Below are 16,196 nucleotides of genomic sequence, written 5' to 3' on the forward strand. Positions count from 1 at the left end.
TAGGTCAGGAGGTGGTAATTCTGGAGGAATTTTGCGTGAATTAGCGTGTCTAAAGTAACAGCGGAACTTTTTATGATAGATTTAATAAGAGATTTATGCAAAATTTGTAGTGAACGAGAGTGGAGATGCTCAAAATAAACATCAAAGTTGACTATTGTCAAACACAAGGATAAAGCTATTAAATATTTCTATAAATTGGTGAATTTTTACTGTGGTTGTCGCTCTGCTTATTCGGAAAATAAGTTGAAAGATTGATATCATCTATATTCGACAATCCAAATGTGAATTTTGGAGACGGAAAAAACTATTTTGCTGAAGTTTCACTTTCGTGAAACTCAAGGATTTATGGATCCCACGTTGGGCGCCATTTTCTTAAATTTTACGAATCATCACAATGTAAAGAACTTCGCGTCGTCGAAGCTCAACAACCTATTTTAGGATTCGGCCTTCAGTTTGTCCTTCCTCGATAGATCGAGATTATCAATCGCGTCATCCAATTTTGAAATACAAGCGGTGATGTGCTGTTCTCGTTAATAGAATCTGCCCAGCGCTTTCTTGGTTTTCCTACCGGTCTTCATCCTTCTACCTTTCTTTCAAATAGCCTTTTCGGAGTGTCGTCCATGTACTCAACGTGGTCAGCCCATTGTAATATCCGGAGTTTTATTAATTTGGAAACTTTAGGGTCGCATTTGATTTGCCATTGGTCGTCGTCTCGTTTAGCTCTTATTATTTTCCTTAGGATCTCCCTTTCGAAGTTGTTAACTAGTTTTTCGGAAGGATGTTTCAGGGTCCATGTTTCACATCTGCGAGCTAATTTCTCATTTTATTTCTTCAAGTTCGTTTCCATTTTTCGTCAGTTGTACACTGACGTATATAAAGTTGTCTACATTTTCTAAATTGTACTTGTCAGGCGTTATCTTTTGTCTGGTGGGAGCCATTTTTCTCGTTTGCATTATAATTTTCGTCTTGTTTCGTTAATTCATCAACCACTTCGTTTGCTGTTTCATTGAGGTTTATGAAAATCTCTTTGCGTTCTCGGGAAAATTTCGTGTAACCTGCTCTAGTGCCATTGAACAGTAGAGGTGCAATCTCGTCTCCTTGTTTTAATGCGATGTTTGCCTCAAACGCATCTGTCAGGCTGTTATTGACTTTGACCTACGCTATTATGTGGCACATTGTCATTTGGCAAGGTTTACCAGTTTGGCTGAAACTTCCAAATGAAGCGTTATTTTGTACAGTACATTTCGCTGAATACTATTCTATGCATGCTTGAAATCTACGAATATTTAATGGACGACCGTAAGTAGTTGGTCACTGGTCGATCTTCAGTCCCAAAACCTTCTTGGTGTTCACCAATCACCTTATCGGCGTACAATCTAATTCTTCTCACTATATTCACTAGATGGAGGAAACCCAATTATAGATAGCCTCAATGGTCCATGGACAGCTTGATGAGTCATTTATGCCCGGCCACTTATTCATTTTTAAGGTTTTGTGTGAAAAACCCAGCCAAAGAATCTGAAGAAATTCACAATGACGCACCTAAGCAAAAACTAGGCCTCAAAATATCTCTAAGGCCGATAACTCCTTAAAGTTAATAGTAGTATATTATCATATCTTATAAATTTGCCCGCAAAAACCTCTTAAGTTCATCGCAATAGTACCGTTGTAAAAAATACTATGCAACTATTATTAACAAAGTTATGGAAGTTCAACATTTTGTACTTCTCATATATTTGTCGCAATCTAAGAGGTGAACGGCGTCATCATAAACAGTGAACCCGGACTTGGATATATCAAGCATATTTTGAATTTTGATGATGAATTCACGAAGCTCCCACCATACGGTCCCTAGGCTCCGGAATACCCTCCATACAAATATCTGTTCAAATAAAGTTAATAACAGTAGTATATTACTATAATTTTTAGTAATTGGCTGCAAAGCAACCCCGCGTTCATCCTAAAATCAAGAAATTTTACAACAATAAAGGCTATAAATATAAAGCATGGTTCTTGTTTAGTGGAAATCTCACTATTACTTCATCATAAACATCATCAACGGGGCAACAACCGGTATCCGGTCTAGCACTGCCTTGATAAGGAACTCCAGACATTCCGATTTTGCGTCGAGGTCCACCAATTCGACATCTCTAAAAGCTGTCTGGCGTCCTGACCTACCCCATGGCTCCATCTCAGGCAGGGTCTGCCTCGTTTTCTTTTTCTACCATAGACATTACCCTTATAGACTTTTCCGGCTGGATCATCCTCATCCATACGGTTTAAGTGACCCGCCCACCTTAACTTATTGAGCCGGATTTTATCCACAATCTGACGGTCATGGTATCGCTCATAGATTGCGTCGTTATGTAGACTACGGAATCGTCCATCCTCATGTAGGGGACTAAAAATTCTTCGGAGAATTTTTCTCTCGGACGCAGCCAAAAGTTCGCAATTTTTCTTGCTAAGAACCGAAGTTTCCGAGGAATACATGAGGACTGGCAAGATCATAGTCTTGTACAGTAAGAGCTTTGACCCTATGGTGAGACTTTTCGAGCGGAACAGGTTTTGTAAGGTAAAATAGGCTCTGTTGGCTGCCAACAACTGCGGGCGGATTTCATCATCGTAGCTGCTATCGGTTGTGATTTTCGACCCTAGATAGGAGAAATTATCAACGGTCTCAAAGTTGTATTCTCCTATCTTTATTCTTCCCGTTTGACCAGTGCGGTTTGATGTTGTTGGTTGGTTGGTTTTCGGTGCTGACGTTGCCACCATATACTTTGTCTTGCTTTCATTGATGTGCAGCCAAACATCTTGCGCCGCCTGCTCGATCTTGATGAAGGCAGTTTGTACGTCTCGGGTGGTTCTTCCCATGATGTTGATATCGTCAGCATAGGCCAGTAGTTGGGTGGACTTGAAGAGGATCGTACCTCAGCATTACGGATCTTTTTCTCGAGGGGCCAGGTTAAAGAGGATGCATGATAGGGCATCCCCTTGTCGTAGATCGTTGTTGATGTCGAATAGTCGTGAGAGTGATCCTGCTGCTTTTATCTGACCTCACATATTGGTCAAGGTCAGCCTAGTCAGTTTTATCAATTTCGTCGGGATACCGAATTCCCTTAAAACCTTCTGAAGAATAGGATCTAATCGTCCTTCCAGTTTTGCTTTGTATTCTCTCGCTATTAAACATTTTTTTAGTTCGCCCACCTCAAATTTTCGAAGTGGTTTGATTTTATTCTTTGGGTCTTTTGAATGAACGTTTTTGACCATATATTGGTCGGAATCACAGTTTGCTCCTCGATATGATGTCATGTCGAAGATGCGCGATGACCATCTTTTAGTGAAGAAAACGTGGTCCATAGTATCTGGTTAAAGATAATGCCATCTGGGGACGCCCGTGTCGTTGTGAATGCGCTTGTATGGGCAGTATGTCGATTTTATAATCAAATTTCTGCTATATCTAAAATCAATAAGGCATTAGCTGTTGTCCTTTTTATAGTCTTTCGGAAAGAGCATCATTTACGACTCGGTGTTCTGCTGCATTAAATTCCAACATCCCAAGTTTTGAAAGTGCTGGATATGTAATATCGGATACACACGTTTCCCAAACCTCGAAGAACCGTGGCTAATTCGTACGTTAGTGGGGGTCTGGAGTTTGCCGGTATAACATTCCAGGCAAACCGAAAATATAATTCCACAAATGTTCGGCTTGATTTTGGGGATCAAACATTGTCGTTACGCTTGCAAATGCGTTAGGGTTTTCTGAGCAGGCAAGCAAATTACCATTGATTTGTTCCAGAAAACACACACACCATGCCAAACACTCTGTCTCCACATTTGCATTTGCGAGATTTGTTGAGGTTTCGCAAACGTGTGGATCGGGTTTTAAAGTAGGGTTAGTTAGGTAGCTAGTTAACTCGCTCGTGGCCCTTGTAGTTCATGGATTGGTGTGTCGGTGTGTTGATGGCATCTAGATGGTGTGTGTTTCCTTATCCCACGTGGCAAGCTGTACTCGCCATCACTGCACTAATACCATAGTAAATGTGCGAAATATTTTGCGCGCAAGTGATCGAAGAAAGTGGAACACTTGCAATGCATTTTACAATCAAGTTTTAAAATAAAATATTGAAAAGAAGCTAAATCCTTTTTAACTGTATGCATTCAGAGGGACGCAAATTAAGGATTGTAGGAATTATACCAAGGAAAAGAGGACTTAAATAATTAGATGGATGTAGTATACTATTCCGGAAAAGGCAGATATCTCTTCTAAGCTGCAAAATTCACCATTGCCACACTACTTTTTGCATGTATGGCATTCAGGAGTGTACTTGAGAGTTGTTCTTGGGATACTTCTATTTACACTAATACTCTAAATAAGGATATTACCGATAGACTAAAAATCTGCTTCTCATATTACATTTGGTTTGGTCTATTTAATTTACGAGCGTACAATCTCCAGTTCTAGGAACTTAAACTACCCAACTACCTCGCCTATTCTCTCTACTTTTGTCGTCTTATTAATGCCTTGTATGCCACCCGGCACCACATATTTGGCTCCAATTAAGATGTCCGGAAACACTTGCCTTCTTCTGACAGAGGAGATGGCGCTCTCATTTTCTATATAAGGAGAAAGCGGAGCAGGACTCATCATCATCAATCGTGCATTGCGACTGTGATTACCCGATTAAACGTCGAATCAATCCTACTGTGCGTTCATCTAAACAAGATCGCATATTTCTCATGAGTTGAAATATGGCATGCGGAAGCTACGTTGTAAAAAGGTTTGGTTCTCTGACTATATCCATGAATCAATGTTCAGTTCTTTTCAAAAATGAATACGAGTACTGTCCAGATAGGTCATGTAGCATCAATCGAAACAGGTGCCAGTCTGAAGTGAATACAACTGGGTGGGGTTGGACTTCCAATTTCAATGTGTCTAAGTATACTTTAATTTTTCTCGTAACATTAGCGTTGTCGTGTTGCAGGGCAACTTTGTCATGTTTTTATTCGTATTCCGTTATCCAATTTCCTGCGAGTTTTTCTTGAATTTGGCTAAAGCCATCCCTAAGTAACGCTTCCGATTCTCCATTTTGTTTTTTTCGGCTATCCGTTACTATTTAAACATTGGTACCACTCATCAGATGTACTAACCGATGTTGGGCTTTTACGGTAAGCTTCGAAGTGCAAACGAAGACTTTCGGTTATATTTAAAATTATGTTGGAAAAGTGTAGCAACCCTTCCCGCAGAGCACTTCGAAATTTATACCGCAGCTGTTGACGATGCATTTTGATAATTAAGTCATCAGCAGTAGCTTTATATTTATGTGTTTATATCCAAGCTAAGAGACAGTAACATTCGCAGGCTCGAAAATGTTTTTTTTTCGACAAATTTCGGAGTAGGAAAGGCAAAATTGTAACTGGAAAGCCTCCGATTAACCTGATAGCCAATCTCGGAGATCTTGGATTCACTAGGACTTTTTTAATGATGTTACATGTGACAGACGTCATCATCATCATCAACGGCGCAACAACTGCTATCCGGTCTAGGCCTGCCTTAATAAGGAACTCCAGACATCCCGGTTTTGCGCCGAGGTCCACCAATTCGATATCCCTAAAAGCTGTCTGGCGTCCTGGTCTACGCAATCGCACCATCTTAGGCAGGGTCTGCCTCGTCTTCTTTTCCTACCATTGATATTGCCCTTATAGACTTTCCGGGCTGGATCATCCTCATCCATACGGATTAAGTGACCCGACCACCGTAGCCTATTGAGCCAGATTTTATCCACATCCGGGCGGTCGCTGTATCGCTCATAGATTTCGTCATTGTGTAGGCTAGGGAATCGTCCATCCTCATGTAGGGGGCCTCATGTATTCCTCGGAAACTTGGGTTCTTAGCAAAAAAAATTGCGAACTCTTGGCCGCGTTCGAGAGAAGAATCCTCCGAAGAATTTTCGTGACAGACGTCACTGTCGAAAATTATGTCAAAATATTAGAAAGGTGTATGTAAAACGTCGCTTTTAGCGTGCAGAACGATTGGAGCAAATTCTGCTATCATTGCTATCACTTATTTAAGATAGTGGGATAGGCGGTCGCTACTCTGAAAGCTACTCACCCGGATATTGGGGTTCCCTGTCCCTCTGAAAGTTGGGTTAGTACCTCAATATCTGGGTTAGCAATAATTCTTTTATCAAATGATTGTAGCAGTCGTCATTATGGTATGAACTATGATTTCCGAGATTTGTTAACATTCACCCCCTTTTTCCGATGTTTTAGGTAAAAAGTGAGGGGCATTTTAAAATTTAATTTTTTAAAAGCTTCCAAAATTCTATTTTTCAATCGATCTCGTTAGTTCTAGTTCGGGCCATAACTAAGCAAAGCTGCAGTTACACTTTCTTTTTCGGGTACACGGTTTGGTCAAAAACGCAGGAGACGTTGGACCTTGTCTCAAAAAAAGTGGATACATTTTTTATTTAATTTAATTTATTTATTTAATTTCATTCTTAACAAAAAAACTCAAATCAATAGGTTATTTAATTTCTCAGAAATCACCATTTTAAGAACACTGAATGCTGTGATTGTGAAAAGTACTCTTAATTAGAACCCATTTTAAAAAAGATAAATTTATTAAATTTGGAGTGATATTTAACAAATATTATTATGAAACTTTTCGAATGTGCTATTTACTAATTTCAAATATTTTCGTGTCCTATCAGCTGGAAAATTCTGGAGATCCACTCGATTTTAACAATCCACATCAACTATCCTACTGGACGTGTGTATACTTTTTAATTGTGACGATGTCGACGGTAGGGTATGGTGATGTTTACTGTGTAACTGTTTTAGGCAGGACATTTCTAGTGTTCTTCCTACTTGTCGGTTTGGTAAGTACAAATTCATTTATTTAACCACTTCTCACTTTTTTCCTCGATTGCTTGATGAATTTTCTATTTGATTCTATTTGATAGACATAAGCAAAATTGAAACTAAATAAACGAAAATGTGTTTTATTGTAAGTGCTAAGTGTTGTATGTGTCAAATGAAATGTATAACATTGAAAAATGATTGTTGTACACAATTTCAATTAAAACTGCTGTTGATTCCATAATAATATGATTAAGTGTAAGTGTGCAAAATAATGATAGCTACTTGCATAGTTTGTAATAATTACTGGCAACATGGGAGTACGGAAGGAGTTAAAGTAAAAGCTGGAGAACATAGGGGGCTTAATGTATCATATATTAAATATTACGAGAATGGTCAGAAATTATTTATATTTTTTCTGCTTTCGTGATAAGTTTTCTGTTGGCTTGAGTTTTATTGACCCAGAATACGATTAAAAAAATTGGAAATTTCCTGTTGGCTGTCAAATTAGTTGCCAGGAAAACTATTGGTCGATACATACTGAAAAGAATAATACATATATTAGTATATGCTTCTGTTTGAATATGACTATGCAACTATTTGTTATTTATGAACCTATATCCATTTTTATTTGGCTACAAACGTTTGACCTCGAAAAATAGACGCAAACAATAATCGTTCCTTATTGCAGTTTTAAATGTATTTTAGGTCGAAAAGTTGAATATTCAGCGAAAATAGAAGCTCAAAGATTACCTGTTAATGAGAAGAGATTTAATGCAATTATCATTATATTCGTTTTATCTGCTAAGTTATTTAAAATTAAAGCAAATCAGGAAAATTGTTTAAAATTTCTCTGAGTTTCACGATTTTTCTAAGTTTTGAAGAAAAAACGAAATCAAATTCATTTTTGGTTTGTTATATTTAGTTTGAACGCCTTTTTAAATAACGTTGGTATATATTATATTTAGCTGTGTAACGTATGAATTATCATAGACTATTGCAAAGAAGTGTATTTTATACTGGTTGCTTTTTTTAATTTTATTTTGGTATTTTTATAAATATGAAAACATGGTTGTAAATTTTGTAATTCCTAGCTTTGTCATAAAATTATAGAATAGAAAACATTAAATACTTTTGACGAAGTAATACTAACTGAAAAAAAAATATTCATGATATTTATTTATTTAATAAGATCTTCTAGACATTTGCAGTTTTACGTTGCTTATAAGCTTTAAAATGACACACTGTTTTAGTAATGCCAGTATCAACTGCTGCATGCTCCGAGTAAGGAAACACATATTAGATGATCCAAACTTAAAACCTTAGCACATTTTGAAAGCTTACAAGCACTCTATACGAAAGGATGTTTATCCTTTTTGATTTTCTTTACTACAACACTCATCAAGTAATTTCAAAAGTATTTAATTTTTCACTCGTAGGGGTGCATGCTAGTGACGTAGATTTCCTCAATACTTTGTCGTTTTTAACAACGTTGTTTTAGTTTCCCAGCGTTATACTGAAAACATTACTTCAATGAAAACTTTTACATTCAATAAGTATCCGTAAACAGAAAAAAAAACATAATTCGTAAGAGGCAAAAACACTTATAATTAGACAAAATGAAAATTTCAATACCACAGAGAAACTCTCTCATACTAAGAGATTTGCATGTATGCTGGCTGCCGCATATATTGTGTAACCGCTTTTTTATTTTGAAAGCATATGATATTTTAAAGTGAGTATCATTATCGTTACTTTAATTCTTTTATTTATGAATATAATACTTTTGCGGAAAAGTAGCTCATATGGAAAAGAATTAAATATAATTTAATTTTAGTGATGTGAAAAGTATATCGAATTTTTTGTATAGCTAACGACTGTCAAATACTAAAATTTCGTCGAGCTCATCCAGTGAATCATTGGTTAGTTCTCTGTCCAATTCCTTGCAAAATTTGTTTGTGAGGTTTATCATTTGGGACAGATTGATATGATATACTCATTTCCCGTAAAGTGGAAAAGATGAAATTGATCGAGAGTATTGCTAGATTTCTAATAAGTAGATAAATACTTCACTTAAGACGCTCTGCTGAATATTAGAGGGCGCATTTGAATTTTGTACTTGATAAATCCGTTTATTGTTTACCTTAATACTTCAGGATTTCAAGTATCCTATAAACAGCGCTACTTATATAAGGATATTCCCCTGCTTTCTTTCTTAACAACAGCTTAATTGAATTGATATGCTTCTTCTAAACGATTGCCCAATAAAAACTTACAAGTAAGTGGGACAGTGCAGCATCTTGTGTACAGCTAGTCTTCGTGACCATTTTTGCACAATCGTTAGCATATAAAAAATTAAGATGCTTGTCTAACAAATATCCATTATTGGACACCAAACAAAAAATGGGAAATCTAGTTCAGATTCGTTAAAATCGAAAATGAAGCTTCATACATTCTACATAATTTTAGTTAAATATATATCGAAAAGAAAATCAACTAAATTGGATTGCCTAATTTACCATTATAAATCAATCAAATTTTAGGCAATGTTTGCCAGCAGTATACCGGAGATTATTGAACTAGTCGGTAGTGGTTCAAAATACGGTGGAGAATTAAAAAGAGAACATGGAAAGAGGTAGTCAATCAAAAAATCAATTTAAAAATTAAACTTTTAGACGGATTATACCATAACATATGAAGGAAAGGAACAAAAATAACTGTCAAAATAATTAATACTTTTAATTTTGCATTACTAACCTGATTCCATACTAAACTTCTATGATTTTTCTTCATTTATATTTCATTTTGTTCTTATTTTTGTGTCGAATTACAGTTGATTGAATTTTTAAGTATATCATCACAAATATCTTAATTGTTCAACAAACTGGCAGGAAATGTTAATGGATTCCCTTTAAGGGGATTCCCTTTTCGAGGAATCGTAACTTCCATAACGAATGATGATCTTAATGGATCATTTGAATCGACAGGGGATCGGTTGGCGAATCTTATTTGGTCAAAAGATTGTTTTTTTTGTCGGTCTAAAGTACTACATACTAACAGCTAAAGCTTATAAAAGGATAAATTCTACGCGTGTTTTTTAACGTTGGGTGTAGTTAGCTGCTCTCGATTCCTTGTTAGTCTGTTACCCCTAATTATCGTTCCCATTTAGAGTAAATAACCTCGAGAAGTAATAGTACTTGAATGAAAAGAAGAAAAACGTTAACAAACACCCTTTTAAATTAGTAGTGTGAACTTCCATTTTGATTTATTTGTGAGAAATTAAAAATAATGCTGACACTTCTGTAATTTTGAATTTATTAAAAGTTTAATTGTTTTGCCACTGAATGGTATTCAACGATAGACTAGTATTAGATTGAATTACATTTTCATTGGGCATTTATTGGGTCCTTTCAAAATTCCAAGCTTTAAATCAAATGCACAATGAATAGTGTAATTATAATTTACAATTTACTAGAGCCCCTTGTTTCATTCTCATTTATTTGAAAGCTTGCAATTGCAATAATGAATTGCAGGGGCTTGGCTTAACCATTACTTATTGAGTATTTGTCTTTCTTGATAATTGTTTATTAGCCATAACGAGTAGAAATTTTATATATTACTCAAAATAAATTTAATGCTAATTTTCCAATTAAATGTATTCAATGATTTAGATTATGTTGTTTTTCATATTAAAAGTGCGTTTCACGTTATAGTGTTGAAGCAACGTAAGATATATATATTAAATTAGTTATGTTTATGAACGAGTCGACTTCGATTCTTTGTTAAACAAACTTTGGCCACGCATTTGTATTGATTATATTGTAGAATTGTTGGTTCAATTTTGGGGGAGTATGCTTTTCCAATGTTCGTTTGCCATATATATATTTCGCGAGCTTACTTTATAATACTTATTGATACATATCTTTGGCAAAGAAAACACTGACAACAAGATCAAATACAAATTTAAATTATTTCGAACAAATGATAAATTGAAACTAAATTATTTCACAATCAATAATTCGGCCAGTATATCTCTTACGTTGTTTGTAGTATTAAAGGTCTCACAATTGTACAAAACTTAATCAGAACTTTCTATCAGTACACGAACGCATTTTGTAGTCAATTTTAGATTGGTTTTTAATATGTTTCCAATTTTATCCATTATTACAATTTGGCCTAAATACTGAGTGATCAATCTTTTATTTCACTCCTTGATTTGCTTTTATTCAAGTTGAATTTGGTTCGCGTGTGAATATATTCTCAATTACAAAGGCGTTGTTATTAACATTAAATATAATCTTATCATTTTTCTTTACATCGATTTTTTTCTATCGATATATATTTGAGTCTTTAATTGAAATTTGAAATTTAGGGATTGGATATACACTACAGCTTATCGAAAGGAATAAAGTCAACTAAATAGCTGAAAAAGCACTGTATAATTAGAAAACAAAAAGTATCATACTTTGACTATCCCCAAAAAATGAGAACATAATTTTAGGAATTACGTTTGAAAAGGGTAGAATACGTTTTTTTTAAGATAAAAGGCAGAGAAACTAAGGGACAATTAATAGATAAGATCTTAATTTTAAATGCATCTAGAAGTGTGTTTATTAAAAATCAAATTATTTATATAAATATCGTATGTGTGTTGAATATATTTAGGCTGTGTTCGCTAGCTGGATCCCTGAAATCACAGAACTGGCTGCGCAAAGGAGTAAATATGGTGGAACGTACAGCAAGGATGTTAGAAGAAGGTACACATCATGATGTACCAAACGAAAAAAAAACTACATACAAAACAATATGAATTCTATGAGACAAGTTGTTATTTGATTCCTCCATTATTATTTATCTTCTTTATTTTTCAGTTATTGTCGTTATTGTTTTGCATTAAAGATTTTCGTTCTTACATTATTTTCGCTTTGTTAGGTAAACAAATATATTAATAAGTTAGATAGTTTTCTTTATTTATATTACTTTTCAGTTTAAATACGTTAAAGCTAATTTCATTACTGAATAAATCATATCAAAAACTAAAGCGTTGATATTTTTGAAGTAAATGACTTTGTTATGAATAAATTAATATTTTCAACATTGGCGTTAGCATTTATTCAAAATTGCTAAATATGTTTTTTTTGCCAATAAATATACTTCCAGTCCAATTTACGATAAACTAATACTAAAGGTGTTAAATTTAGGAATGAATTTGCATCATACCGTAATGAGTTCCTTTTTTATTCTATTTGATTTTGAGGATTTTGTGCAATTAACGAACAATTCACAATGTAAAAACGTTTTTCCAAAGTAGTCTGAGTTACAAACTTTTCTAAGGAAATCTTCAAATTTATGACCTTTTTTCAACTTCTAACCATAAATTTATGTCAGAAAGAGAATCCTTTTCTCCCCTAAATGTCATAATAGTTATACCAAGCCCTTGAATTTTGTAGTGATTGCCCTTACAACAAAATTTGAACCGGTTTTCTCAAAGTATTTCTGTTTTTATGACAGAATTTCTGCACAGTGTTGTTTTATTGAATCCAAGTCGTATGATATGTAGGGTCTAGACTTGGCACATGCTACTGAGAGCTGTTGAGAATAGCGCGTATACTCTTTTATTTCAACTTAAAGAAATAAATATCAGCGGTGTTGATATTTTGTATAAGGGAGACAAGTAACATGATGGCGAGAATTAGGTGAAAAGGTTTGTTAAAGGGGCTCAATTAGGTACACTGACATTAAAGAAGCTTTTGCCAAATATGATGTTAAGAGTTGGGTGAATTACAACAGCATTTTTTTTATTGCATAATGTGATGTTACAAAATTGCAAATTTTTGTCTATTGGGGTGTAAGTCCTTAAGAAAAAAGCTACTCCGAAAGAATATTGGATAAGTTGCAGGTGATGACAACTTCTAGAGAAGGCTTGTTGAAGTTGAATTGATTTTGATAGATTGTTTCTTGATGCCGGAGGATATTTTCAGAGTCATCCTTACTCTGTTCCCCGGGGAAAACAATTGTTTAAAGTCTTTGCGGATTGAGAGCTAGCTTTTACATGAACAAACTTTTCATAGAAACCTTTAAATATTTTTTAATTTCCGTGAAAATAAAATATCAAATCAATATCAAAACTATATGCTAGGTTGCAATAAAATTTGGAGTTTTATGGAAGGACTAGCTCCACAGGTGTAAGCTTTTTCGATAGGTACTGACCAGCCTCACTTGGTGATCTGATTCTTATAGCTAGCTTTGTATAGCCACTATTTTGCTTACACCGGTCCAACTTTCTTCTGATTTCCGCTTCTTATCAATTACATAGTTTCTGGGGTCGTATGTCCGCATCATGATACCCAGCCATTTTCTCCAGCATTAGATGCTCACTCAATATCCCCGGATAGCCGGATACACTATATGCATATACACTGTGAACGTCCTGTATGGAGCGAATAACTTTGTGGCAGCGAATGGAGTGTTTCATTTTAAACCTTATTAACATCAATTTACTATCTATCTGTCTGTAGTAAACATTTTATTTGGAGAAGACTTAAATGTGATGCAATGGAATATGGTGATCATCATACATATAAAGAGGGGTTCAAAAACTATTTACCATAAATTTTCAACAGTTTTTCTCGTACGTGGGAAGGACAGATGTATATTTTTTCTCTGCCTTAATATGATCATGGAAGACGTGAAATAAAAGGCATTGATTATTAATTTCTGAAGCAGAACACGACTTTGACATTGATTATGAAATAAGCAAACGCAATCCTCGAAACGAATCCCATTTGAACGTCAAATCACATAAATTTAATCTTTTAATTACATTGCCAAGTTCATAAATAGATTGAGGTGCAATAATATGGGTATCTTAGTTTTAAGGTGACTTTTCACTTTTCAAGTTGGGCTTTATCAGATTGAAATCGTCCGTATTAAGGTGTCTGTTGCTACTACTATACTACCTATTCGAACTTTTTGCAAGTCTGTATTGAAATTATTTGTATTTGCGTTCATTTACTCTTCAGAGAATAATGAGAGTTACTCAGCCTACCTTTCTCGACGAGGTGTACTGAACAGAGTAGTAGCTGGACCCGTTGGTTTTATAGTTAGAGCACTACGCTATTGTCGACGGAAGATCGGGTTATAAATTTCATTGAGTACCAAAATCAAATTACGGTAATAACCCCTCGACGAGTGTAATGCCCTTCACATTGCCTCTTAGCGCACCATTTCGGTATAGAAATAATCTATTCCAATAGGCATCCTGGCCTACGTTCAAATTGGATTGTTGCATCAGGGATTATCTTACTGTTTCAAGTAGTCCTCCAATTTCGGTCGTGACTTCAGTTGGGTATGCATATACGTATCATACAGTAATAAACAATTTTTTTTTTCAAATAAGGCAGATAAAGAACCACGTTTGTGTGTCACTTGGTGGAAACCCTTCTGGAAAGTCTTGAAAGGCTAAGATTTTAATTTTATACTTTATCTTGTAACTCAGAATGCTTTGTATGATAAAAAAATAAATATTTAAGAGCTTCTCTATTATTTTTATTCAAATTATTAGCATTAAAGAAATAAATTCACTAATGAAATTATGTTTCGCGCATTAACATTTTTTTCCAGTTTTGTTACCAACTTTTAAGATGTAGAACTGATTTCTTAGTACGGAATTGGATATGGGTATTTGGCTATTTGATGAATAATTATTTAAGCAAATTCAGGTTAAGTCATCTTAAAGATTGGAACGAGACTGTCTTTATATTTTTACAATACTAAATACGAAATATGTTACTTTCAAAAGGCATTGGTTTCTTGGCGGCATGTCTCTCGGCTCTCTTACACAATATCATTGAACGTGAACCTAACCTTCTGTAAATTATTCCAGCCGACATGTTATTCGAAAGGATGACATAGGCATGAGATGAAAATCAAGTTGAAAGTCATTGTTGGCAGTATAAAATATAGTAAAATTATTTGAGTTTCTTATTTTCTGATGAAAATCAAATTAGTCATTGCGGTCTATTTGAAATCATCACATCGATGGTGTAAAATGCTTTGTAAAACCAAATTAAGTTCTAATATGTGGCATATATATTTAGCGGATAATTATTTACAAAGAAGAGCATGGCAGAAATTCATTTATAAAAAAATTAAGAATAATACCAGATGTAAAGTTATGAGTTGATGTTCATTTGGTAAGGGCAAAATTATGTTTATATTCTGTTTCGTTCTATTCACATGAGTTAGAATATTACACATTGCAAATGATATTATTGATAAAATAGATTTAAATGTATTATTTTCAAAGTTACGGTTTACAACTTTGGTTACGTTTCTTTAGTTGGTATAATTTACAGAAGAATCGTGTTTAATTTTATTGATAAATGCATCCAATCCGTCTTTCATATTCGAGAAGTGGAAAATGTAACGAAAAAGAGGAAAATTAAGCAAAATATTTCGGCTTTGCCGTGCTAGATGCACAGATATTTTTAGTGACATTACAGAACTGTAAAAAATGAATTTTGATGAGTCGACGACGACTTATGTTCCTAAAATTATATCAAACTAGTCCGGCATTAGAAATCGATGAAATTTGAAGAGAACCATATAGGAAGAGGCAACTTCCCTCTACATGAAAATAGTTATTAATTTTCATTTCACGTTTTACTTTTAAGATGAACGAATTAACCTTATACACATTTTATGTTTCAATCATCATTTGGATGAATTGACTTGGTTGTTTACCGTTCGTCGTTTTGTTTATAATTTTATTCTGAAATTCAATACGGAATAACGAACATACAGTCCCAAGCTCAGAAATCAGTTTATTGGCTTTTAAATAACATTAATACCATTAAATCATTGTAACGTTTACTAATATTGATCATAACTGAAACATATTACATATTATATTTACATATTGCTGACATTCCAGTATCATTTCATTAAATGTGTTTTGATTTGTTTTGAAAGGTGATTTTACACGAAACATTACTAAATGCCTTACTAGAGAGAAAAAGGAACACTTTGCACTGATTTTTGTCCTGTTTGTGACTTGAACACAAATATGCAGTTTCTAGTGAATTTGTTTGTGGTTAATAACCGTTTTTTAGTTCTTTAGGGAGATGCAATAATGAATTTATTCCTTTTCGTAAACTATTTATTCTATGAAATCCGTTTTATTTTAAAATTATATTCTAGCGAGATAGTTTTATCATTAGCCTAACATTTTCCCACTCAAATTATTAGTGAAAATTAATTTTTTTCAATAGCTAATAAAATTTACATATTTTTTTATTATCAATCATTTTAGTTACTTGAAAATGTAGATGATTTTT

General features: G+C 34.2%; 1 protein-coding gene across 50 annotated transcripts in view; it reads left to right on the top strand.

Annotated features, from left to right (window-relative positions):
* LOC119652349 (calcium-activated potassium channel slowpoke) overlaps nt 1-16,196 on the top strand; it is a 260,042-nt gene that overhangs the window by 124,267 nt on the left and 119,579 nt on the right. For 24 of the 50 annotated variants that reach the window (XM_038056381.1, XM_038056386.1, XM_038056407.1 and 21 more), the window contains exon 7: nt 6,711-6,878. In XM_038056381.1, the coding sequence (XP_037912309.1) occupies nt 6,711-6,878 (168 nt within the window). Of the gene's footprint in view, nt 1-6,710; nt 6,879-9,401; nt 9,494-11,523; nt 11,616-16,196 lie in introns of all 50 variants that reach the window. The other 26 variants (XM_038056389.1, XM_038056427.1, XM_038056392.1 and 23 more) reach the window with 2 other exon arrangements.

This window comes from Hermetia illucens, chromosome 3 (assembly GCF_905115235.1).
Source record: "Hermetia illucens chromosome 3, iHerIll2.2.curated.20191125, whole genome shotgun sequence".
NCBI lineage: Eukaryota > Metazoa > Arthropoda > Insecta > Diptera > Stratiomyidae > Hermetia > Hermetia illucens.